Raw genomic sequence first — 25,889 nt, 5'->3', positions numbered from 1 at the left:
TGCAGCCTGGCCCACTCAAGCATCGTGCACGCCAGGGTCTCTCTCTGCCCCCAGAATGGACAGGAGACCAGGGTGTTTGTGAAGCTCACCACATACATGCCCATGGTGATGGCTCCCTGGAGCCAGCTGTGGACCTGGGTGGACACCTCGATTCCCACTCAGAATCCATCACTTGCTTCCACAGCTGATCCTGGTGCTTGTCCAGCACTGTTTCCACCGTGCCAGGCAGGTGCTGGTGTAGGCTGCAGATGTGACTGGCAAATTCTGGGCAGGGTGGTAACTGGGGTGTGCAGGCAGCTCTGGGCAGGGTGGGGATGGAACGTGGGGAGTTGGGGGAGGGTAGAGAGAAGTGTGGCCCTCAAGGATACCAAATCATTAAGTGGTCCTCCAGCCAAAATAATTGCCTACCCCTCTTCTATGCAAACACAGAGCATAATGATAGTGCCTGTCCATCTTCCTTTTGTAGAGAAGATCTCAGTAAATATAAGATCTCAGTACCATGTAGTCTTCTCTGTTTGGAACATACTTAATCCAATTTGAGTCCAGCATTTTATCAGTTAATAATTAGCAATAAGAGAACAGAGATTATAATTTTAGGAATGTGGTTTTCAAACTAATTTTCAAAATGCCACTCAGTTGCTTTTTATCCAGCTATAAGAGCACCACAAAACTCACAACACCTTCCATACTTAAAAGCTATTAGTTGCAGTTTTTCTTTTTACACAGATGCAATTTTTGCTATGTTAGAGTGAGGTAGCTGTAGTGAGTGGAATTAATTACTCCAGGTAAGCTACTTGCCTGGAATTGATAGAATAGAAAATCTTTTGAAATCCACAATCAACTGAAATTGGCTTTTATTACAGAATTTTTTTTTCAGGCAAAGATATTGCCCATGCTAAATTAATAATCTCATGTTGACTCATTCTAACATCTCGTAGTAAGAAAAAAAAAAGGGTGAAAAAAAGGAATTGAAGCGAATATGGAGTGTTAAAAAATTATGTGCATCAGATTACATGTATTTTTGCAGAATATGTGTGTGTGTTTATCAATGAGAGAGGAATACAATCTTTTCTCAAGAACATCAGAATGTGCATTAGTAGAGACCCCTTATTCTTTCTTTGATTCCTCTTATTCTATTTTAGCTCCATAATAATAGTTGTTTAATCTGTTACTCTTCATGCAGTAAAGCAGAATTTGGTACCCACTCTCTCAAATTAACTTTCTTCAATCTGAAATTTCATGTGTTACTTTATGGTAAAGAAAATTCTCCCCTCTCTGAACAGATACAGAACAGTTAGGATGGTAGCACTCTTCTGTGACATTTATAGTACTGGACTCGGCTGGAGTGAGTGGGCAGGGCATTGGGTAATATCATTTTTCTATTAGCAGGAAGCCCCACCTCCTTGTGGAGGAACCCGTGTCATTCAAGCAGCTTTATTTTTAAACCTGGTTAAATAGTATTTTTGTTTATCTAAGCCTGCTGGGGAAACTGTGCTGGCAGCACAGAAGCCTGCAGTTAATACCTCACTTAGAGCGGGAAGCAATAACATGGATAGAGAAGAAATCTACTATGGGAAACATGGTAATTTGTCTACTTTTTTGTTCCTCTTAAAAAAAAAGGGAAAAAGAAGAACTGCTCGGTACCGGCCGGATCAAAAGCCTATTGAATTCAACTGAAGTCATTCCATTGACCTCAGTGGGCTTTAGATATGGCCCCATATGCTCTAGGTAATTTACTCAGTTATCTTCAAAATGATACATTCTTTCCAGCATAGAGCTTACAATTATATTTAACTGCAGATAAAAAGTAGAATTTGTGTCAATATTATAGACTTTATTTTAGACAAATGATTTAAATTAACACCTCCCTCCTTCCGGCAGAATAATAAAAGTACAATGGAACTAATTCTGTTTGTTGTTTAGCATTGGAATGGCTGACTTAAATCACATTTGAATTATTTATTGTACTGGTATAACATTCAGGCTCAAAAATCTCTCTTGTAAAATGGCTTGTGAATAGATTTGTTTAGTCTGTGAAGAGTGATTACCGTCTCAGTTTTAATCCTAGTAAGAAAACGATTTAGTAATTATTCCACACCACTGGCTACTTCCCCCATGCCTTCCAAGCTCCTGAATATTTGAATCAGCTTTCAAAATTACATTTTTTTTGTGACACTTTGAAAGTGATTTATTTTTCCCAGAGGGTTATGTAGGTGCTAAGGACATTAAAAAAAAAAACAAAAACCCTCCTAAATCTATTCCACCTCTAGCTTTCTTAAAGACAACTTATAATTGGTAGGGGATATGCTGTATAATTTAGAAAAGGAGAATAAGAACAAGCAGTATTTGCCCATGTTTAGTCTTTCCATGAAACTGTAATCACTGTTATTTGTATGTTTCAGTGAGGAAATTTCCAGTAACGCTGTGGCTTTTGTCAATGAACTTCAATGTGTATTTGGCTTGAATATATTTAGTGCTCTTTATGTAAACTGTCATAGTCCATAACGGGCTTGTGGCAGTTTAGAGAAAAAAAAGAAAGAAAACAACCTGAGCACTGTTCTCTTGCCCTATGTGTCTATAAGCAAAGTGGCTTTTGGTCTGAGGAGCAGTTCCTGGAAGGAATTTGCAGTAGTGCAATGGTTTTACTTTTTGTTAATGAATGTCACTGTCTTACAGCATTTCCTAGTTTGTTTGCTTGCTAGAGAAGAAAATCTCCATTTAAATTAGAGCTCATTTTCAGGAGCACTTTGTCTATTTTTATCCTCTCGCGTATAAATTAGCTGGCATGGATTTTCATTGTAGCAATACTGACTAGCTCTCTTGCACTCAGGTCTGAATCACAAATGTGTATATATTCCAAAATGCATTGTGGCAAATCAAATCTATGCAGGTGCACTGTAAATCACCCATCTGAAGCCAGTTACTCTGATAGGTATTTTGTTAATAGAATGATCTTTTGACGGTAAGTGGGACACCTTCTACAAACACATTATAGCTTGTTATCTTGCTATGTTATTAAAGTTTCTGTTTAATGTAGCTATCCTGAGAGCACTGGAAATTGTCCTTTAAATTGGCTTTATCAGTACAATGTAAGCCAACTGGAGAAATGTCTATAAGAAAAATAAATCCCTACTGGAAACTCACGGTGCCTTTGAAAACTGTGATGATTCCTATTTTTCAGGGGTCAAAAATCCTGCAAGTCTGACAAGTAAATTGTATCTAATATATTGGAAAAAAAGCTTACAAGCCTACTAAATATATTTAATAAAAAGTAGATCTTGGCTTGTTCTAACACTAGAATCAGAGATGTAGGCCTGGAAGGGACCTCCAGAGGTAATCTAGTCCATTCCTTTGTACAGAAACTTCATGTGTTTAGGCCATCCGTAACTGGGATGGCTAACAGGTTTGATCATCTTGTCAAACCTGTTCTTAGAAACCTCTAGTCCCAGAGGGTGCCTGTACACAAGCCAAGAGGCTGCTCTGACATGCTTGAATTACAGCACATTGGAGCAGACTCAATGAAGTCTGCTGGAGCGTAGTAATTACCACGCTCCAGTCAGCCACCATGTCACATGAACCAGTGTCCCCACGCTTCAGAATGGCAGCAGGGGCACTTTAACTAAAGCTTGTTTGATGGGTTTTAGATTATGTGACCTCACCACCATTTGGAAGCACAGGGATGCTGATACACAAGACGGTCCAGGCGCTTTAAGTCAAGTGGCTCTTGGACCTGCTCTGTTTGTCTGTGTAAAGTCTATTTACATGTGCTCCCCTAGAGCACATGTAAAAACAACCAGAGCTCTGAAGGAAGCCTGATTTTCCTAACATACAACCTAAATCTTCTTTGCTGCAATTTAAGCTGATTACTGCTTGTCTTACTCCTAATGCACAGACACAGAGAACAATTGTTCACTGTCTTTTTTATAAACCATCTTTTATGTATTGGAAGATTGTTGCTAAGTAGGGTGACTATAATAATTTGAAGGAAATCCAGGATGGGGTAAGGACATCTAGGATGGGGGATGTTAGGGGCATGTGCATGTGCACACACACATGCAAATACACACGACTCTGGGGGCTCCCTGTGTGCACTCCTCCCCTCACCCTGACTCTATTGTGCAAGCGACTCCGCTCCCAGTCCAGTGGGATCCGGACCAGGGAGCATCCTGTTGGCTGGGCTCTTTGGAGAAAATTGAAGCAAGAGAGTCCCAGACTGGCACAAACCCACCTGAATGTGCTTGGCTCCTGACTCAGAAGCCACGTGTGGAAGTGGGTTCTCGCCAATCTGGGACTTTTGCTTCAATTTTCTCCAACAGCCAGGATGCTGAGACAGCCTCTGAAATCTGAGACCTGTCTTGGCTAATCCAGGACATGTGGTCACCTTATTACTAAATCACTGCTTCAGCATTCTTTTGATTATGAAGCTAAACCCAAGTTCTTCATCTGTTCCTCATGCTTTCTAAACATTTTATCATTTTCATTTTCTCTTCTGAATGATTCTAGTTGTCTACATCTTTCTTAAAGTGTGGTACCCAAAATGCTGTGGATGCAGTATCTTGAGCATTGGATACCACACTGCTGTTATAAAGCATCCTGGAATGAAATTTGTCTCTTGGAGCACCATCACATGTTGATTCATATTTAGTTTGTGATCCACAAAGACTTAAGGCCCTTTTCAGTAATCCAAAGCTGTTAGTAGTTCCTTCTTTCATATTTGTTCATTTGAATTTTCCTTCATAAAGTGTTTTTGTGCCTTTCTTTGTTGAATTTTATGCTGTTGCTTTTAGACCTTTCCTGTAGTTTCTTGTGGTCATTTTGAACTCTGAGCCTGTCTCCCAGCATGCTTGTAATTAGTTCTTCCATAGTGTCATCTGTAAATTTTATGAACTTCTTCCCTATTACTGTACATCACTGTAACCAGGTTTGTGAGCCTGCTGTCTCTTGCAGGCTGGTTTGCCGTGAAGGGCTCTTCAGTAAGCCTTTCAAATGCAGCTGGCCTGGTGAGCCTGCTGCAGCCTCAGGCAGGTTGGCTTTGCCCCAAGGGGTTCACCTTTAAATGCAAACACAGCCCCTGCTCGCACAAACAAACCAAAGCTGATAGCCCTTCTCTGGGTAGTAGAAGGAACTTTCCCCCTTACCTTTTCTGGCATGGAGCATATCTGGGTTTCAATCCCTCTCCTGCTTACGGAGTGCTCCTTCCACCAAGCTCCCTTTTCTCTCTGTCTCTCTGGGGCTTTTAACTGCCTGCCGGTACTCCTTGAGTAGCTAATTGCTGGCAGCTAGGCCTCTACCAGGGCTTTCTGCTGCCTATCAAAGGGCTAGACTTAGCTGTTACCATCATTCAAATAATTAATGAAAATATTAAGTAGTACTAGATCCAGGACAGCCCCCTGCAGAACCACTTCATATATACTTTGAATTTGCCAGTGAATCCTTGACAACCATGCTCGAGTACAGTTTTTAATCAGTTGTACATATCTAATCCTTTCATCTAGAGCAGAGGTAGGGAACGTTTTTTGGCTGGAGTGCCAAAAAACCAACAACGTCTACCTTGGAGGGTGCCAGAGTGCTGACATTTCGGAGCCTGGAGCAGCTGTTTGCAGCCTCCTGCTGCAGCCGGCCCATGGGGCCTGGTCTGCTTGCAGCCTCCCAGCTGCCTGCTGGGAGCAGCCTGGGCTCTGTGGCTGGCAGCAGCTGCTTAGAGCCCGGGCTGGCGGTGGTGTGCTGAGCAAAATGGCCTTGCAGGCCATCCTCGGCACACTTGCCAGGGGTTGCTGACCCCTGATGTAGAGTATATTTCCTTGGCTTGCTTATAAGAATGTGTTATAGGATAATTTCAGAAGACTTACTATAGACGCAATGTATCACAACCGCATCACCCCTCTTACTTAATAGGCCAGTTAACCCATCAAAAAGGAAGTTTAACATGTATTTGTTCGTAAATCCATGTTGGCTGTTTTTAATTCATAATTATCCTGTAGGTGTTTATAAATGGATTGATTAATAACACATTCTAGCATCTTTCTGAACTGCAAAGGGAGCAACATCAATCTGCTACTTTTCTCCTTGTTTACAACAGGTATTTGGTCTGCTCTCCTTTAGTCTTCTGTTCTCCACAAGAACTGAAAAAAATCACTAATCATTCAGAGATTGACTATTTAACTAAGTATTGTGAAGTGACTTTCATTATGACCTTCCAACATGAATACACCTAATTTCTCTAAATATTTTTTAATCTGTTCTTTCCCAAAGCTGCCTCTGCTCCTATCCTTTTAAAACTGATTAAGTATCTGGCTACAGTTGACCTTTTTGTGAATCCTGAAGGAAAGAAGGCATTCAGCTTTCTCTTCATCAACCATTATTTTCTCTCTTTCCCCATTAAATAATGGGCCTTTGGTTGTGTATGTTTTCTTCAGCCTTTCTCTTTAGAACCCTTTCTAGGGCTACAAACAGATATTGTCCTTCTTGCAGAAGAAACTGTTTTCTTGTGGGACAAAGCATGAGTGTTCAGATAGCCTTTTCACTTTCTGAGGGACAAAGCCCCTAAAATGTTTGTGCATTAAGAGGGACTAACAATTTGTCCTGCACAGTTGTGATGGATGTTTGACTGGTTGTCCTTTGACATCGTTGTGGGACAAGGCAACTAGTCAGACTTCCTGGCTTCCCACAATGCACTTATTTAGCCCCAGCCCTGACTGTCTTAAAATCTGGCTGGCTACTCCATCCCTTGTCTCAGAATTTGATTTGTCCAGAGGCATCAGGCTGTCAGTGGCCATGCCCATCTATTAATTGCTCTGGACAGTGAGTATCCAGCCATTTTGTGCTTGCCATCTACCCAAGATCAACATCAGAGCCTGCAAACACTACCAACCCCTGGGGGACCACCATCCAACTGTCTAGGAGGTCATTGGACCCATCCATCATCCACCAAGACAATTTCAGACCTCCATGCCTCCCCACACCCATCAATTTTCCCTCCACCCTGGCACCTTAATCCAGTGAGGGCGGTGCTGTGAACAAGGGTGATAGCAGTGGGTCCAGGGAGAAGGCAGTGCATCTCATTGCTGTCTGAGGTGAAATTGAGGATCAACAGTTGTTGCAGTCAGGTCACCAAAACAAGGCAGTCTGTGAATGGATGGCAAAGGAAATGGCAGGCTGGAGATGACCATTGCTGGGCCCAGTGCTGGTTCAAGTGCATGGTACTGAGGCAGAAGTTCACCAAGACATGGTATGGCAACTGCATGACCATGCACATGCAAGGTCATATATGCCTACTACAGGGAACTCTCCCACGGCTTTGTGGTTTGCATATGTGGTGGACATGGTGGCCTCTGCCACCCAGGAGAGTGACAAAGACTCTGATGTAACCATGGTCAAAGATATACGGCCCTAGAATGTCAGCATAGTGACCCAGGTGAGATGAGCCAGACCATGAACTCCCAGGCTACCAGGCCATCCTGCTGTGCTGTATGGACATGCTGGCCATCCTGCTGAGCCATGCAGGCCCACTGCCCATCTGCCAGAGCCACATGGACCCTGAAGTGGACCTGGGCTCAGGCAATGAGGGCCTGGAACTTCCTGACATTCTCCCATATCTAGCACTCGAATTAGCTGCCTTGCAACACAGACTCATTGCCCCAGAAGACCCAGACCAATGGGACAAAACCCAGGGCTGGGAAGTGGCAGGCCACTGTTACTTTTGGGTTAGGAGAGGGGCAATGAGCCTGAGTGCTCTGGAACAAAATGGCTCATTGAGTCCCCTACAGGAGCTGAACAATGGCTCCCTGTCCCTTTCCTCCGCCCCTCTGCAGACCTGCAGCTTGGGCTGTGCTGGAGCAGCATGGACTTCCCTGCCATGTCCAGTGTCCCTCCACTCCTTGTGTGTGTGTGGTGCAAAGTAAGTGATTTAATTACACTAGCGTTGTTTTTTTGAAGGGCTTCCTTAACAGTAACCTAACCATCATTGTGTTGTGGGTCCCACTCCAGTCAGGCAGTGATTGATGCCTTTTAAGTTAACTGCCCAATTAACATCTCATCCATCCTGCTACCAAGGCCACAAGAGGTAGTGCACAGAAATAGAGATCCTCCTCTCTGCAGGGCCCCAGACACAGAGCTTAAGATAAAGCATTAATCCTATCTTCATGCCCAGATGTTAGGGTAGTGAAGTACCACCAGAAGGTATCCCCTTTGCCAGCCCCTTTACCTTTTTGCCTTGACTCCTGCCCTGAGAAAGGAGCAACAATGATCTTCTCTCCCATGCAAACAGATCATTAGGAACTTTATTACAAGCATTCCATTGCAAGCCAGTGAGCAAGGAAGGGAGAACACAAGCAGCTTTTAAATCATTAGGTCTGCTGCTTGGTCAGTGGTGCAGACCACTGCAGCAGTTCAGGTTGCGCAGTGTTGGCTGTACTGTTCCAGACGTTCTAGATGTTGATGGCAGCCCTAAAGTCAGTCCCTCTAGTCGCCTATCCCAGTGAACTCAGGCTAGGTACAGACATTACTCTTATTGTGTGATAAGTGCACAGAAAGCACTCTACAGCTGTAACTGAACAGATGTTCACAGCACATAGAGTGCTTTAAAAATGGCACATCCCAATCTAACTTAACCCTGGACTAAAGCACTTTTCATTATTGAAACCTTTATTAAACCTCTGTACCACATCCCATTCCAAGTCAAGATAGGTCACGTTCTGTCGGTATCCTAGGGGCCCCTTTCTGGGCAGCTTGCTAACCTAAGCCAGTGCTCATCTGCTCTGGGTGAGCACCGACTCAGCCCTGCCTTCAGGCTGTCAAAGGAGGAGCTCTGTCTCCTCTCTGTGTGGCCGGCAGGGAATGGGGTTAATAGAGCCACCCTGCCACATGCCCCCCCACCCTAGCTTGCTGAGTTGGGTCTGGGTGGGGCGACAGGTCCATGTGGCAGACTGCTCCATCCCCCTCCCACACACACACATATATCCCAAGTTCCCAGTGTGGCCTCTCTGCCATGTGGACCCAGCCTGCCCCCCATCCCCCAAGACCCAAGCCAGCAAGCTGAGGGGGCCATATGGCAAGGGAGCTCTAGTTCTCCTCTCCCTACCCCAGCTACCATTGACAGTCACCAACTGGTAGGAGGGGTAGTGCTGAAAACAGGGGCCTCTCCATCAACCTCCTGGGAGGTGTGAGGGAGCACTCCCAGCCTGCAGGCTGCTTCCGTGCCCCTCACCCGCAGGGTTAATATCAGTTCTGTTTGTTCCCACACTAATCTAGGGCACTTTGAAGTAACGCATGATACTTAAAGCACTTCCACCTCAGGCTTCTGGAACATTATACTTAGTCCAAGTTGTGCAGTCCAGTGCTATTAAACTGCAGGGGAGAACAGGTCATGGGGTGGGCTGGGGCCCTAAGTCCATGCTGGGTGGAGAGGAAGGGAGGAGGTAGTGGCAGACTCTCCATCCCTAAAAGGTTTTCAAGCCCCTCTGGCATAATCCCTCAGCACAGCTGTAATTTTTTCACAGCAGCAGTCTGCCATCCTCCTGGGCAGGAGTGGGTGGTGAGGTGGATGCTTGCTCCCTTTGCTTTCTCAAGCTATGCATTTTCAGCAGTGCAGCAGCTGTCTGTCTGTAGCTTTTGTGTTTTATTGGCTGAGCGTTAAGCTAGACACAAATTGATTGTAATATTATAGCATCCCAGTTGGACTGTGCACAGTGGTTGTAGTGAGCAGTGAGGTACACCATCAGCTATTGCCTAATATTCCAGGGAAGAGTTACTCTTCCCTGGACTTATGACCCAGGTAGCATGCCCACCCTCTCCATGAGTCAGAGTTATCAGGGACGGCCACTTCTTGCAGCAAGAGGCCAGTAAAAACCACTGTGGTGCCTCCAGGCAGACGAAGACCCATGCCCACATATAGATGGATATGCTGGCTTCTGTGGCAGAGGCTATCTGCTTCTGGGTTGCAGAGGCCCGCTGCCTCTAGAGGGTGAAGATTATTCCACCCTCCTTCCCCAAGTTTAATTCCTTTGCTAGGAAGCTCTTGGGCAATGAAAACTAGAGATTGTTCCTTATTCAGAGTAATGGTTTAGCTTGACATCCTTCAGCCACAGTAGTGATTATCACAGGGAGTGATTTTATAGGGTTTAAAAAAGAATACCAATAAATTATTTTTTGCATATTTAAACAGTTGCAGGCCTTTTGCTGAACAGAGGCTATAAAGAATACAGGCCTTGGCACAGCATGAGATACCAGACTGTTCTTCTGTTTAAGGTGCTTTCACCTTCTGGGTTTGCTGCTGGTTTAAATGGCTACTCTCTGATGGCATGAGCAGTATTACCCATGCTCCAGGAGCAGTGTTACACATCTCTCTTCCATAGATTAAACCCATCAGGGTTCTTTGCCATGGTAAAAATATTTTTAGGATGCCCATTGGGGTGGGTGTGAAAATCTGAGCTGTAAGACAGGAAGTTGTGGACTCTACTGTTTTCATTTTACCAATCCTTTGTGTATTTATTTTGATAAGGGTTTTTTGATATAAAGCATGAGAACAAATTCTGATATTAGTTAATCAGTACAGTGAAAGAAAACATATTCTGCTGAATTCCTCCCAGAGGTCATGCCTACATGGTAAACATCCCATGCCTGGCAAGACTGGCCTCCCTTGTTGCCCTGGGTGTGCTGTCTCTTAAACAGAAGCAGCACAGCCACTTCTCTATGGCACATGGGGCAGGCTAATTGGTTCTGTCACTCAGCAGTGCTCATTCGCCTACCTGCTACACCACCTCAGGTTTAGGAGGCAGCTCACCTGGCATAGCACAGTGTGCTAGAATTAGGGTGACCATACATCTTAGCTTGCCCAGGACAGTCCCAGATTTCGAAGGTCAGCTCTGGCCAGATGGTGAAAATTAAAATGAGCATCCTGGAATCTCAGGGGTTCAGGGCGCAGTTCAGTGGGGAGGCAGCATGGCACAGCATGCTAGGCAGCTCCCCCTGCACCCATGTCCACTAGACTCTGCTACTGCCTGCACCAGCACCTCTGATTTGGTGGGGCGGGGAGAGAGACAGTGAGGCAGTGTGGTCACCTTATGGTCACCCTAATTAGAATGTACCACTTCCAGGGATAAATTACCACGCTGATGCAAGTCTCCCGACTGTTAGTTCAGACCTAGTTAAGGACTACTTGGAGGACTTAGATGTGTCCAAGTTGGTGGGCCCGGATGACCTTCATCCACGGGTGCTGAGGGAATTGGCTGGTGTCATCGTGGAGTCATTGGCACGGCTGTTCAAGGACTCCTGGTGCTTGGGCCAAGTCCCTGAGGACTGGAAAAGGGCCAGTGTGGTCCCTATTTTCCAGAAGGGGAGGAAGGAAGACCCTAGCAACTATAGGCCAGTCAGCCTCACTTCTATCCTGGGGAAGGTCTTTGAAAAATTATCAAGGGCCACATTTGTGAGAGCCCTGCAGGGGAAGTGATGTTGAGGGGTAACCAGCGTGGGTTCATGCCAGGCCGATCCTGCCTGACTAACCTGGTCTCTTTCTATGACCAAGTAACAAAGAGCTTAGATGTGAAGGAGGAAGTTGATGTCATCTTCTTGGACTTCCAGAAGGCCTTCGACACAGTGTCCCACCCTATTCAGCACAGAGGCAGAGAGGGATCTTGGAGTCAGGATTGACTCCAGGATGAATATGAGTTGCCAGTGCGACAAAGCAATAGGCAGAGCCAACCGCACCCTGTCCTGCATCAACAGGGGCATCACTAACAGGTCCAGAGAGGTCTTGCTCCCCCTCTATGTGGCACTGGTCAGGCCGCAGCTGGAGTACTGTATCCAGTTCTGGGTGCCGCACTTCAAGAAGGGTGTGGAGAACCTGGAGAGGTCCAGAGGAGGCCACTTGTATGGTTGAGGGCCTCCGTGGCCAGCCCTATGAGGAGAAGCTGAGGGACCTGAATCTCTTCAGTCTCCGCAAGAGGAGACTGAGAGGGGATCTTGTGGCTGCCTACAACCTTATCAGGGGCCACCAGCAGGGACTTGGGGAAAGTCTATTCACCAGGGCTCCCCTTGGGGTCACCAGGAACAATGTCCACAAGCTGATGAGGATAGGTTTAGGTTGGATATTAGGAAGAACTACTTCACTGTAAGGGTGGTCAGAGCCTGGAATAGGCTTCCCAGAGAGGTGGTTCTCTCACCTTCCCTGGAAATCTTCAAGAGGAAACTGGACAGGCATCTGGCTGGGGTCTTATGACCCCTGCCACCCCCAGTGCTCTTTCCTGCCCATGGCAGGGGGTTGGACTAGATGATCTGTCTAGGTCCCTTCCCACTCATGGATTCTATGATTCTGTGATAACAGAACTGCACCAAAATGGGCACCATAGGTTTGTTCTGTCAGGGAGGATTTATGATAGTAAATGCCATTAATGTCCATGTATCTTTGGAAGAATAGATCCTTAAGTATTCAATAAGAAAGAGCTCTCATGCAGTCATTTGTACTGTAGTATTAGCACATCAAGTGAAGAAATAATCTTTCATTGCATGAGAACTAGTTCAATAAATCACTGTACTTACTGAGCTTCAAGATGTCCTAATAAACTAGATGACTGCAGATATAAAACAAAAATCCAAATCCTAGCCTTCTAATGAAACAGCTTTGGTTGCTGTGGTTGCAATAGACATTAGAAACTGATGCTCACTTTTTTTTTTTAGTTCCAAGTGCCTAATTCAATAGGATTGTGCAAACCTTGATGTTTGCCGTAACAGATTGAATAAGTGTTTCATTAAGTTCAGAACCTTGCTTCTAAGACTGCCGTATGCCCTATCAGGGAGATGTGGGCAAAAGTCGCCTAGTTGATTGCACAGTCTTGTACTGACATGGGGGGAGTCTTCTAATTTGTTGCCATAGCCCAGAATATATTTATAAGCTACAGGACATACATGTGACTAAGGTATGTCACCCTAACAATGGCAAAACATCTTTAAAAGACAAGACTGTCTTTCTGATACCTTTTATGTTTTATTCTGGCTGGTAGTAATTTACATTTTAAATGCCAAGGACATCACCTAGGGAACTTTGTTCTGTCTGTTTTTCTACTGAGGCCTGGCCAGGTTTCACTGAGAAATCTTAGTTGAAGGCAGATCCTTTTGCCACTTGGGGGAAAAAAAGTGCTGTTTAATCCCAAAGTAATGTTCTCTTTGCCATTGTGAGGAGATGCATGCAGTAGAGCTCTCTCTTTGTGTCCATGAAATTGGCTGGACAAACCAGTAGGAGAAAGAGTGGTGACAAGGATGAGGGTAGGTGTGATTTTTTTTTTTAGAGAAGAGTGCACATGGGAACTAATAGGAAAGAGTGTAATCAAGGGAATAGCTTTGGGGGAGGGACCAGGGAAACAGCAGACAGAGCATCAGGTAGGTTGCTCAGGGCTATAGTGGGGTGGTCAGGAAGGCCAAGGTGGAGATGGAACTGGGACTAGCTTCCCAGATCAAGGACAACAAGAAGTCCTTCTTTAAATACATAGGGGGTAAAAAGAAGGTACCGGGTAACATGGGGCCTCTGCAAGACACACTAGGAAAGCTGGTCGTCGCACCAGACAGCAAAGCTAACCTATTTAACAATTTCTTTGCCTCCATTTTTCTGAGCAGGGACCAGGTTGCCCTCCACACCGGGACCCCCATAAGACCCAGGGGAGGCACACCCAGACCTAGGGTCAGGGAAGACCTAGTCAGGGAACTTTTGGAGGGACTGGATGTATTTAAATCAGCGGATCTGGATGTATTTAAATCAGCTGATCTCCACCCCAGAGTGATGAGGGAATTAGCAGAGGTCATTGCGGGACCCCTGGCATGGCTTTATGAGCACTTATGGTGCTCTGGCTTGGTGCCAGAGGATTGGAAGAGGGCCAATGTGGTTCCCATTTTCAAAAAAGGGAGGAAGGAGGACCCAGGTGACTATAAGCCAGTCAGTCGTACCTCAGTCCTGGGCAAGCTTTTTGAGAGAATTATCCTGGTGCATGTCCGTGAGGGACCAGCAGGGGAGATCATGCTTAGGTGCAACCAACACCGGTTCACGTGTCAGACCAACCTGGTGGCCTTCTACGACCAGGTCACAAAATCCTTACACGCAGGTGTAACAGTGGACGTAGTCTTTCTGGACTTTAGGAAGGCCTTTGATACTGTCTCACCCCATTTTCATTAAAAAACTAAGAGACTGGCGTCGACACCTACACAGTCAGATGGGTCACTAACTGACTGGAGGGCTTCACCCAGAAAGTGATGGTGAAGGGTCTTATTTGACCTGGAGGGACATGGGCAGTGGGGTCCCCCAGGGCTCAGTCCTTGGCTCTGCACTGTTAAACATCTTCATCAGCGACTTGGATGAGGGGGTAAAAAGCACCCTGTTCAAATTTGCAGATGACAGTAAGATGTGGGGAGAAGTGGACACGCTAGAAGGGAGGAATAGGCTGCAATTGAACCTAGACAGGTTACAGGGGTGGGCGGATGAGAACAGGATGGGTTTCAACACCAACAAGTGCAAGGTGATGCACCTGGGGAGGAAGAACTAGCACCATACCTACAGACTGGGGAACGCCCCTCTTATCAGCACGGGGGCAGAAAAGGATCTTGGAGTCATCACTGACTCCAAGATGAACATGGGCCGACAGTGTGGGGGTGCGGTCAGGAAGGCCAACTGTACCTTGTCATGCATCCACAGATGCATCTTGAGCAGGTCCAAGGAGGTGATACTCCCCCTGTATGCAGCACTGGTCAGGCCTCAGTTGGAGTACTACGTCTAGTTCTGGGCGCTGCACTTCAAGAGGGATGTGGACAACATGGAGAGGGTCCAGAGGAGGGCCACTTGCATGATCAGGGGTCAGCATGGCAGGCCCTACAAGGAGAGACTAAGGGACCTGAATCTGTTCAGCCTCCACAAGAGAAGGCTGAGGGGGGATCTAGTGGCTGTTTACAAACTAGTCAGAGGGGACCAGCAGGCACTGGGGGAGTCCCTGTTCCCCCGAGCACTACCTGGAGTGACTAGAAATAACAGTCACAAGCTGGCAGAGGGGAGATTCAGACTAGACATCAGGAGGCACTACTTCATGGTCAGGGCGCCAGGACTTGGAACCAACTTCCAAGAGAAGTGGTGCTGGCTCCTACCCTGGGGGTCTTTAAGAGGAGGGTAGATGAGCACCTTGCTAGGGTCGTTTGACCCCAGTACTTTTTCCTGCCATGGCAGGGGGTTGGACTAGATGATCTGCTCAGGTCCCTATGAAACTAGGTGCTACAGGAACAAAAGAGCAGTGGCTAGGGAGAGTGCAGAAACTGGAGCAGTGTAACAGAAGCAGAGTAAATAAGTTCAAGGTCAAGTGGATGATAACTTTGGCATTCACATGAAGGGGGTGGTTCTAATACAGCTTTTGCTGCACAGGACTGAGATGCTCCATGAGTAGTGTTTGGGACATTTGTACCATAGTGGCAACCTGTCATGCAATGCTCTTTGTAGTTGGTAGAGATACTGAGATGGACAGTGCTGAATCTGTAGATATTTTAGATTTTATGTAATAACAGTGGATTTGTGACACTAGTTTATGGTGTATCCAGTAATAAACACATTACCTGGATTATAAATCAACTTGCAGATTGACTGCTGATAAAAAGGCAAGAGATAGGTTTACAGCCTGACTTTTTATTGGTTACATCACAAAACACAAAAAGAAATGGTTCTTTGAAAGTCTGTCTGGCTACCCATGAGAACACAGTACAGATTCTGACCTGTATTGGCTGGGAAGACATGAGGGTAGCATGCAGATTGGCAGCAGGCCTTCTTGAATTTGCTGAGTTCTCTGGATTTCTTTCCAGCTTATATCCTATTTATAGATGGCTGGTTCTAATAGTCTAACAAGTATTCTTGGATTGGTTTTATTTAAATTTCATTGTTTCACTGAAACTTTTGAGACCAGATCTGAACCACAGCTTTTGTGGATTTGCAAGGTGTGAATTAGTTGGGATTTATGTCTCTGGGATAGTAGAAGAGAGGATTTCTTATCTCCTTCCTTCACCATCACGAAATGCTGCTTGCCACTGCCTTGTTCTCCTTACCTTAGTGTATGGTTGTCTCTAACCAGGCTGTTTTGTGTGTACAGCTTGTCTAAGAATCTTAACAAAATCATATCTGCATCTGCTTACTACTAATGTTTTAAGATAAAGATAAAGGTATGGTATAGTATATTTGGTTTGTTTCATTTAATGGCTTATCTTAGAACGTCGCCTTTCAGGCCTTGTGCTCTGTGTAATTGGATCTCGTTACTAGTTTAGCTGGGCATGTTGATTGCTTCCATTACTTTGCTGACCAAGTTGGTTGTCACATCTGCAAAGGTTCATTCTGCGGTCACTCAGAAATAGGCTTTTGGGTCTTCTGCTTAGCCAAACTTCTGCACTTTGGCCCAAGCCCCTTGAAAATGGTCAAGGCTGGCAACAGTGTCCTGATGAACAAGGGCTCTTGCCCAAGTGCAACAAATGTTTTAAAAAACATGAACATTTCAAGTTATTAAAAACTAAAGTAGCAGCTGGTATTATTCCATAGTAGGCCAGTTTTCCTCCACAAGGTTTGAAAATTGGAGAAAACTGACTAGTAGGGCTGTGTGAAGCTTCAGTCGCTGATTCGATTTGATGGAGATTTGGCCTGATTCGGTGGCCAAATCTCCGAATCTGAATTGAATCAGGAGACCCTTTAATCTCTCCAAATCGAGTCGGACCCCTCCGATTCGATTCGGAGATATTCAACTATTCAGACAAAGACACAGCTTTAAAACTTTTTCTACATACCTGTGAGGTCCAACCTGAAGAGGCTTCTGGGAGGAAGCCAATCTGACACCCTGAAAGTGGGGTCAGTTTCGCGAAACCTGGAGGTCATGAGGTAATGACCTAATGCATCTCCTGCAGTTTGCTGATGAATAAAGAAAAAAGGGAACTGCCGTAGACCAACCAATGGGCCTAGAAAGTCCCAGGCCTAGCGGAGTGCAAAAATAACAATTTTACTTAGAAGTAACAGCTTGCAAAATGAGATAACAGCTTGGTTCTAATCTCAAAAAAGGCAGTAAGGCTAAAAGGAACCCCACCCCCTTTCTGGGAGAGATAACTGGTAGGAGGAAAGGTATATAAAGTGGAAGCACTGGGTCCTGGGTGGAACTACTTCGGGGAGGATAAGGCTGAGGACCTGATAAAGGAGATACTCTTGCTACCATGGACACACAGTGGGGTTCCTGAGACCTATTAGGTAATAATATGGTATAGGGTGTGGAGTGCCTTTCCTCCAGCCTGACGTGCTTGCAACTTGTAAGCTTGTTACAATATTATCCGTATGTGTGCATGTGTTGATTTTCCTTTGCAATAAAGAGCGACATTCAAATTTTACCTAGCGTGTGACTTGTGAGTTACTCACCTACCCCTTTGGGAAGGGAGGAAACCCCTAACAATACCTCAAGGTACGAGGCAGTTCGTGAACGCTGAGATGCTGGGGCAGATGGAGTATCCCACAGAAGTGCGGGGAGGTCCCCAGCATACTCGGCAGCAGAACTAGAAGTGGACCAGAAGCACTTTTGGTCCATTTCCAGCTCCATCAGGGAGCATGCGGGGGACCCCCTTGACGACTGGTGCCTCCTGGGTCTGGGGGGGCACCTGGGGTTGCCCTGAAGATGATCACTGAGCCAGGAAGGTGCGGGGGGGGTCCCCCACATGCTTCCTGGTGGACCCAGAAATGGACCAGAGCTACCCAGAAATGGACTGATACAAATTGAATATGGCCCATTTTGCAAGCCCCTGCAGACTGGTGGGCTTAACATCCAGCCCAAAACTAGGTGTTGGAAAAGAAAAATATCTTCAATTAGTCAATATATTATTGCCAAACTGTACATTGGCAATACCCTCCTGTGAAACCATCATGGTAGGCACCACTGCCCAGTCCCCATCAACAATTGCCTTAACCTCTGTTTCTCTTCCGTTTTGATGTAAAAAACAAACCTTGTGCTCTTCCCCTCCTTCTGCCTTTGCACTGCACTTCACAATGAGGAAACCTTTAGTTTGGGGAACCTGCAAGCTTGAAACTCATGGTTTGAAACACATGACCTGGCCTCTACTCCTCTTTCTATGCCAGTGTTTAGCAACATTTTAGACTTAAGGCAGCCCTCATTAGACTCAGGGCTTGTTCATTAAACTCAAGGCACCCTTTGGAGAATGCCAGTTTTCACTAGTTTTTTGATAATGGAAACTAATGGAGTAATTCTGTTGAAGAAAACTCAGAAAAACCACAACAGAACAGAATGCTTTTGACATTATGGATTCCTATTTGAAATCCCTGGAATCATGTAGGTATTTGTATATCTAACAATGCTAATATTGCGTTGCACCCTTAATAGGATCTCATGGCACCCCAGGTTGCTGCTGCAACTTAAACAAAGCCTAGGCTAGAATTACACTAACAAAGTTTTGCCATTGTAACAGCAAACTCTTTGTGCAAATTAAGTTTATGCTGTCAGAAAAGTGTTTCCTATGACTCTTTGAACAAAGTAAATTCTACTGACAATCACCTTTATGCAATATAACTGTATTTAGACTAGGACTTTTCCTGGTATAGAAAAGTCATTTAAAATCATACTCCTAACTGACATGGCTAACTGACAGCCAAGTTTCTGTTGTGGAGGTGGCCATAATGGACTATGCAAAGAAGAATGCTCTATTTTATACAATACAGCTGTAAAAACAGTTAAAGGCAGTTTCGCCATGGAATCCTTAACTCTTTCTGTGCATGGTTTCTTCCTAGGTACTTATATGTCAGAACCTAATATTTATATATCAATGCAAGCCATTAGCAGCTTTTGACATAGCATTATTACTTTACAGACTGATGGTCCCAGGATTTGGCCAACCCTTTCTTCCTAATGAGAAAAGAAGATAATGTGTCACAGAAAATGTATTTTTGACCATTTGTAATTTGATTGGATTTTTTGTATACTTTGTAAATGTAGACAACATGCAAGGGCTCAAAGGGAAAAACTGATGGAATCATAGATCCATTGGCATCAGTTGTAAATGTTACAAAGGAAGCCAAAATGAGTATTTAATTGCTCCCTACAATAGATACATAACTACTACTTTGTGGCAGTGTCTTCATTTTCTTCAATAAATCAAGCTGGAAATATCTAATTTGCAGTCTCACTTTTAAAATGCAAATACAGTTCAGTTTTTAAGGTTTGGAGTTCTTGTTTATGGAAAATGCTCTGAGCTGCTTGTGAGAACTGTGGGTTGCAGCACAGTGCAGTAGAGTGATTGACACATCCAAGACAGACCCAAACAGCTTTCAAAGAAAAGCATTATGGTAGTAGATTTGCTGTACCTGGGTCTAAGGAACTGAGGAATATATAAATCCGAGGTCTTCTTGCTTGCTTAATTTTAGGGACTGGATGAAAAACGGAAAATATATTTATAGGCGTACTTATGTGTAGGGGTAACTCTTCAACTAGAGTAAAATGATATAGCTCATGTGACTAGAGTATTAGATATATATTTTATAATACAAGTGGGCATGTAAATAATTAATTACATTTAGACAGTAGCTACAATTATGTAGGCATAAAGATTGTGGTTTTCAGCACTGTTTGGGCATGAGTGTGCTTAGTTTTTTTTATGATAAGAGAAAACTTGGGTCTCTCACACCTTGATGACTGTCACAGCAAGTTTCACTTACTTTAACTGTTGTGCATTGCAGGTAGGGCCTAACTTTCAGACTTGCCTTTATTATCTTTGGTATTATCTTAATTCACTGCAGCAGAATCCTTCTGACAGTGAAATTGTACTTTATGATGGAACTTCCGGGCTCAGAGCTGTCAAAGGAAGCTCTGTCAGATGAAATATCAGAAGGGATAAAGTAAAGACTGCTTGAAATTGGCAGCCATTGGAAGGATGCAGTACCAGAAATAAGCACCATTTTCTTCCTATAATACCTATAGCAGAAACAGTGACATTTTCAGAGGTCTTTCTCTTTCATCTTTTCTGAAATGTAGTGAGAGGTAGAACTGATAAGCCAGATTAATGTAGCGCTCATCAGTAACCTGGAGAAGACAGGAGGTTGTTTGAAAGATGTTATCATTGGCCACAGAACTTTATCTTTTTTGGAATTTGTAATGAATTGGCTGATCCTAAACATTTTTGTGTCTTTTTTGTGTATTGGTACAAATAAAATTTATTTCAACATAGTTATTTTAAGCGCAATCTTGGGCAAACAACCTATTAATTTCCATCACATATTTTGAATAAATTCATAATCCATAGCAAAAACACTTGTCCAGGATGACTACAATGTCCTGGTTACTAAGTGGTTTGAACTAATAATACAACATTTCCTCTGTTCTCCAGTTTACAAAATATGGTTAATGATAAAAAAGTAACCTGTAAAATGAGCTTTGAGAGTTAATCATATGAACTTTTGTTGGTAGAAAAAAATATTGATCACCTTATTTTCATTTTTATAACACTAGGTTTATTAAAATCTACCTCCTGAAAAGCAGGTACAGAGTCTATTGGTTGCCTTAGGAGTTGTATATGCTTATCCGCAGATGGAGTTTGGCCCAAAGTTATGACAGACATCTCTAAACTTACATCATATGAAACACCTAGTAATACTATGTATAGTGCCCTTTTGGAAAGGGTGTAATATTTCTCACCTCTAAACCCACACACACTGTCTCCTTTTTTCACATATGTGTTTCTCTTACAGATCAGCAATGAATCAACTTTGCTTGTTTAGAAAAAGTATAAATTGCCTGTTTCACAAGCTTGTCCCCTTGTGTAATAGAGGAGTTCGCTTTTATTTTTATTGTAAGGCTTCCTACATTTAACAGAACAAAATATTGAAAATCAAATATATCCCTGTTTCTAGTAACATGAACTGAAATATGTATTGTTATTCCATTGTTAACAGTAGCTGCTCCTTTCATCTTTCATGAATGCTCACCTGAGGAATGAAGAAAGATGTCATAGTGGCTGGGTCTACATGAGGTGTTGACTGTGCAGTCATTACTGTGCAATTGTTTAGTATTTGTTTATACAGTTTATGCAGTAGTGTAACAAAAAAGTTGTTCATCAGTACTACTGTGCAGTAACTTGGGTTACTGCGCAGTTATTTAGTACTTGTATAAACAAGTGATGTGACGCTACAGTGCAGTAGTCTTGGGGCTACTGCACAGTAGCATCATAAAAAGCTGTTCACCAGCTCTACTGCCAGTAACTCATGTTACTGCGCAGTAGCACTGATGAACAACTTTTTTGTGAAGCTAGTGCATAAACTGTATAAATACGTACTAAACAGCTGCACAGTAATGACTAGAGCAGCCCTCCCTTTCTTCCACAGCATGGAGCTGAGGCGGGTGTGGCAGGATGCTGTGATTAGCCCAGTAGGGAATTGACATCCTTCTTCATTGCTCAGCTAAGCATTCGTGAAAGGTGAAAGGAGCAGCTACTTACACAAGTACTAAATGGCTGTGTAGCAATTAATGCATGTTGCTGGTAGCAGCACTGATGAACAGCTTTTTTATGATGTTACTGTGCATAGCCCCATGAATACTGCACTGCAGCGTCACGTCCTGGGTTCTGCCATGTGACACTATGGCGCAGTAGTCTCAGGCTACTGCAAAGTCAGTGTCCTGTGTAGTAGTGGCCAGTGTAGATAGAAGAATCTAGGATGACTCTTACATTTTATAGACCTGTACATATAATGTTTTAAAGTATGTAAACAGTTCATAACATCTCCTTTGGAAATTTTCCTAAATTTTCCTAAATTTTCCTTTTACCAAGTAGCTACTTCTAGCTCAAAAAAGCAAGCTTTGTTTTTCTTTCATGCTCACTAGACTGGAATAACATCAGTGGGTCTGTCACAGCAGTAAGTATGTACCCCAATTAAAAAGGCTTTTGGGACTGGATCAGATGACATAATGGGTGGTACGGTCTGTTACGTAGTTAGGGCAAGAGAAATGGTGCATGCTCCCTTTACATGTAAGATCAAGAGAAGAACAGGCCCCAGTAATTTCAGAGCAGAAGTAGCATTATGTAAGTGTAGTTCTTCAAGAAGAAAGGTGAGTTGCTCTTATGAGACTACTATTTTACATTTACATAGCATCAATCATCCAGAAGGTACTAAATACCTTTCCTGATTTTTAGCAATTCCAATAGGAAATACTTCAATCCAAGTTACCTTCTGATGTTCTATTTTTCCATATTCGTTCTTTTGGGGGGGGGTGGAGTGGGGGGGGGGGAGAGGAGAATTGAACCTGAAACTGTCTGTGTGGCCTCAATCCACAGATTTCCATTTTTTAAAAGTTTGAGACAAGTCTCTTCAGAATGACAGAAGCTGGAAGGAGGTGAAAAAATGCAGTACTTCGACCTTAAAAAAGCATAGAGCTTCCTTGATCTGATCCTTTAACCTGCCTATTTGAAACTGGAATAGTTCTTGTTCCACATACCAAGCAATGCATACTCTTCCTAGCTAAAAATATGCTTACTGATACCAGTTTATTCATAGCTGCATTGCCTATTCATGGTTATCTGACAGCATTTTCAAGGTCTGTGCATAGCTCTAAATGAACTGAAAGCAGAATATAACAATCTGGATGGAGTAGTCTAATACCTTTTGTTACAGCGTCCAAGATGGAGTAGTTGTGCTGTCTAGGTATCTGGTAAACAGACTGCTTTTGGAAGACAACTGCAGTTCATTCCACAACTGCCTCTTCCATCCCTCCCTGTCCTTAATTATGTTTGTTCAATCTGAATCTTGCTTATCCATGGTATTGATTATTGTTTCCTCTTAAGTCTCCACTGAGCTTTCCAGTCAGAAATGTATGCTGGCTTCAATGATTATTCAGGCAATTTGTTCTAAGTCCTGTGAGTGGGACAATATACTGCAAATTGACTGTGATAAAGAGAGGTAGTACTGGCAGTATCTAGAGTCCTTAGATGTATTTGAGTCTGGAAATGTAGGTTATAATTTTAGGTAAAAAAGTTGCTAATTTCATTAAAAGGTGATCTTCTGACAAGTCTTTGGTGTCCATGATGGTTGTTGTCTTAGCTGTGTCCACTGCCTTTGATACTGCTGACCTCATTTGCTGCCAGTTGCAATAGATGGCTTCCATTCCTTTCTTTTTTAGAGGATGTAGCCTCTTATATGAGGCACTGCAGGAGTCTGTCCTGCCTCTCTTTCTGTTCAACATGCAGAGAAAACCACTGGGGAAAAGAGAGAAGTGGCATGAGGAGAGGAGTCTAGGGCTGTGCAAAGACGCGATTCGATTCAGTGTAGATTCGGCCCGATTCGGTGGCCGAATCTCCAAATCCAAATTGAATCAGAGGACCCTTTAATCTCTCTGAATTGATTTGGAGAGATTTGGAAAGATTCAGAGATTCGGACATAGACACAGCTTTAATTTTTTTTTCTACATACCTCTAAGTAGCAGGCAGCCTGTGAATGCTGCGATACCGGAGGGCATGGAGCGTCCCACAGAAGTGGGGGGGGGGGGGGGGCTCCCCAGTGTGCTCAGCAGCAGACCCAGAAGTAGACCAGAAACATGACCCGTCCACTTCTGGGTCCGCCGGGGAGCATACTGCCCCTCCCCCCTGGCTCAGTGACTGAGTCTGTGGAGCACCCAGGGTCCTCCTGCAGCTGATTCCTAAGGGGGGGGCATCGCGCTCCCCAGCAGACCCAGAAGTGGACTGGAACGACTTCTGGTCCACTTTCGGGTTCACTGCTGACCACGTGGAGGGCCTACCCACGCTCCTGTGGGACGTTCCATCTGCCCCAGCATCGCAGCATTCCCAAGCTGCGCTGGTACCTTGAGATAAAAACTGTTAAAGCTGTGTCTGTGTCTGAATTGCTGAGTCTCCAAATCAGCACCGAATCTTCAGATTTGGATTCAGCCGAATCGAATCATGGACAGTGATCTGAATCAATGAATCGAATCACTGTCCCCGATTTGGGCCAAATTGAATAGGGCCCGCTTTGCACATCCCTAGTGGAGTCACCAGAGTATAGAAGGTGCAGTTGATTGAATTAATTAGCAAAAGACCGGGGTGCACTTTGAGGAAACACCGTGTTTAGACATTTCATGTATACTCTGCATAATGATATTTGCTCGATCAGAAGCAGTGCAGGTGAGCAGGCTAATTAGCTAAGTTAAGATGCAGAGCTAACTGGCTCTGGCTCATTCTTAGTGCCAGGTGAAGGCAGCTCTCCTGCTTCCATCCTTGCTGCCCTGATGCCCTAGTGCCCTATGGCTGAGCTGCCTGTCTGCCAGGCAAAGGAAATGGCTGTACATTGCATCTCTACCTAAAGCATGCTGAGTCTTCTTCATTTGGCACAGAGGGGCTGCCTGTATATTGAGTAGTATTTTTTTTATATGGAGAATGCTATTCCTGCTATACCTTTATAAGTTAGCTGTTGGCTGTATAGAAAGTCTGAAATGATTTGTCATTTTTTTTGGTTACCTCAGCTTTTGGTTGCCCAACTTGAAAAACCTACTGAACACATCTCTTGAAAATCAGGCTACTATGAGTCCCCTTCAATTGACTTCTTGGATTCAATGGCTAGTTCTGCAAATGTAGGACTGAAGGTTTCTCACTGTTGCACTTCTCTTCATTTGTGTTAGTGGAAGTAGACTATTACAGTACTTGTATGTAAGACAGTCATTTCACACCAAACAGGCTAATCTTTGGCACCAGCATAAATATTCTGTTCATAACGGAACCGGAATGTGTTAGTGCGCTAGGGAGAGCAATGCCCTGGATTGATCCACAGGAAGTCAAAGACTCTTGACTTGCACTGTATTGCCTCCTGTAATAAGAAATCTGACATAAAGGGACAAAAACATAATTTTCCAGCTGTCAGCATTATAAGAAAATAGCAAAAATCCACAGGATAGATTCATCCCTAATGTAATGAAGCACTGGTTTCACCTGGTACAATTTGGCCCATAATCTTTTTACTGTGATTAGAGTTTGAAATGCAAATAAGACCCCAATCCTGCAACCCTAAAACTAAGCCAGTGCTTAAGCACAGGAGCCAAATCCAGCAGCTCTGATACATAAAGTTCCTTGTTTGCACAAGTGTTTGCAGAGTCAGAGGAGTTTTGGATTTAAAGTTCTTAGGTGAATTTGACAATAGCATTAATTTAAGTTGTTATCAATGATTCAGTGGCTTATAAGTATTGGTGATGGGAAATAAGACTGTTATAAAACTTCTTTAGTTTCTCTTAAATAAGCTAGCTAGATTAAATAGAATATTGGTTATGAAAGCATTGATAATTTTTAGCTATTAAATTAAGACACTGGAAAACAAACAGGTGCTTGTCTCTTATGGTTCTGTGAAGGACCCCATAAACTTTGGAATCAGATGAGCTGTTCTGCAGCTACAGGTTTATTGCATGACACACTCGGAGCAAGAAGTAAGCAGTCAAAAGTGTCATGTGCCGTGTATTTAGGAAAGGCAAGTTGAGACAACAGGCAGAACTCTAATATGTGCATTATACTTTTTATGTATTCATTTTTGTTTTTACGTGCATGAAGCAGATCTTTGGCACAGAAACAGTCCTAGATTGGAACAGATTAGGTAGGTGAGTGAATTAATACTGTTGTAAAATATTTAAAGGTAGTACTATTTCTTCTTTGTGCTTAGAAAAAATTAATGATAAGAGTGTATTTTAAAGCGAGTAAAAAGTACTATCTCTAGTATTAGAGAGAAATAGGTCATAACAAGGTCAGGCTGTTTAAGGATTTTTTGGGTAGTTTGCCGTGGTATGGCCAGAAGACTATACCTGACTGAAGAGCCCTTGTGGGAAAGCTCAGTTGACCTTAATAGAAATATCCCTCTTCTGGAATTTTTAAATTGTCCCATG

The 25,889-nt window shown here is 43.8% G+C and overlaps 1 protein-coding gene across 3 annotated transcripts in view; it reads left to right on the top strand.

Moving 5' to 3' along the window:
• The window catches only part of SLC44A5 (solute carrier family 44 member 5), a 239,894-nt gene that overhangs the window by 99,700 nt on the left and 114,305 nt on the right, over nt 1-25,889 (top strand). The window contains exon 1 of one of the 3 annotated variants that reach the window (XM_090046429.1): nt 1,482-1,582. The exons of the other annotated variants lie outside the window; for them this stretch is intronic. Within the exon in view, the coding sequence (XP_089902555.1) occupies nt 1,549-1,582 (34 nt within the window). The 5' untranslated portion in view covers nt 1,482-1,548. Of the gene's footprint in view, nt 1-1,481; nt 1,583-25,889 lie in introns of those variants that run through there. 3 annotated transcript variants of the gene reach the window in all.

Source organism: Crocodylus siamensis, chromosome 5 (genome assembly GCF_052110815.1).
Source record: "Crocodylus siamensis isolate JL-2025a chromosome 5, ASM5211081v1, whole genome shotgun sequence".
In the NCBI taxonomy this organism is placed as follows: domain Eukaryota; kingdom Metazoa; phylum Chordata; order Crocodylia; family Crocodylidae; genus Crocodylus; species Crocodylus siamensis.
The sequence above is the reverse complement of the archived record's forward strand: the minus strand, read 5'-3'. Positions and strand labels throughout refer to the sequence as shown.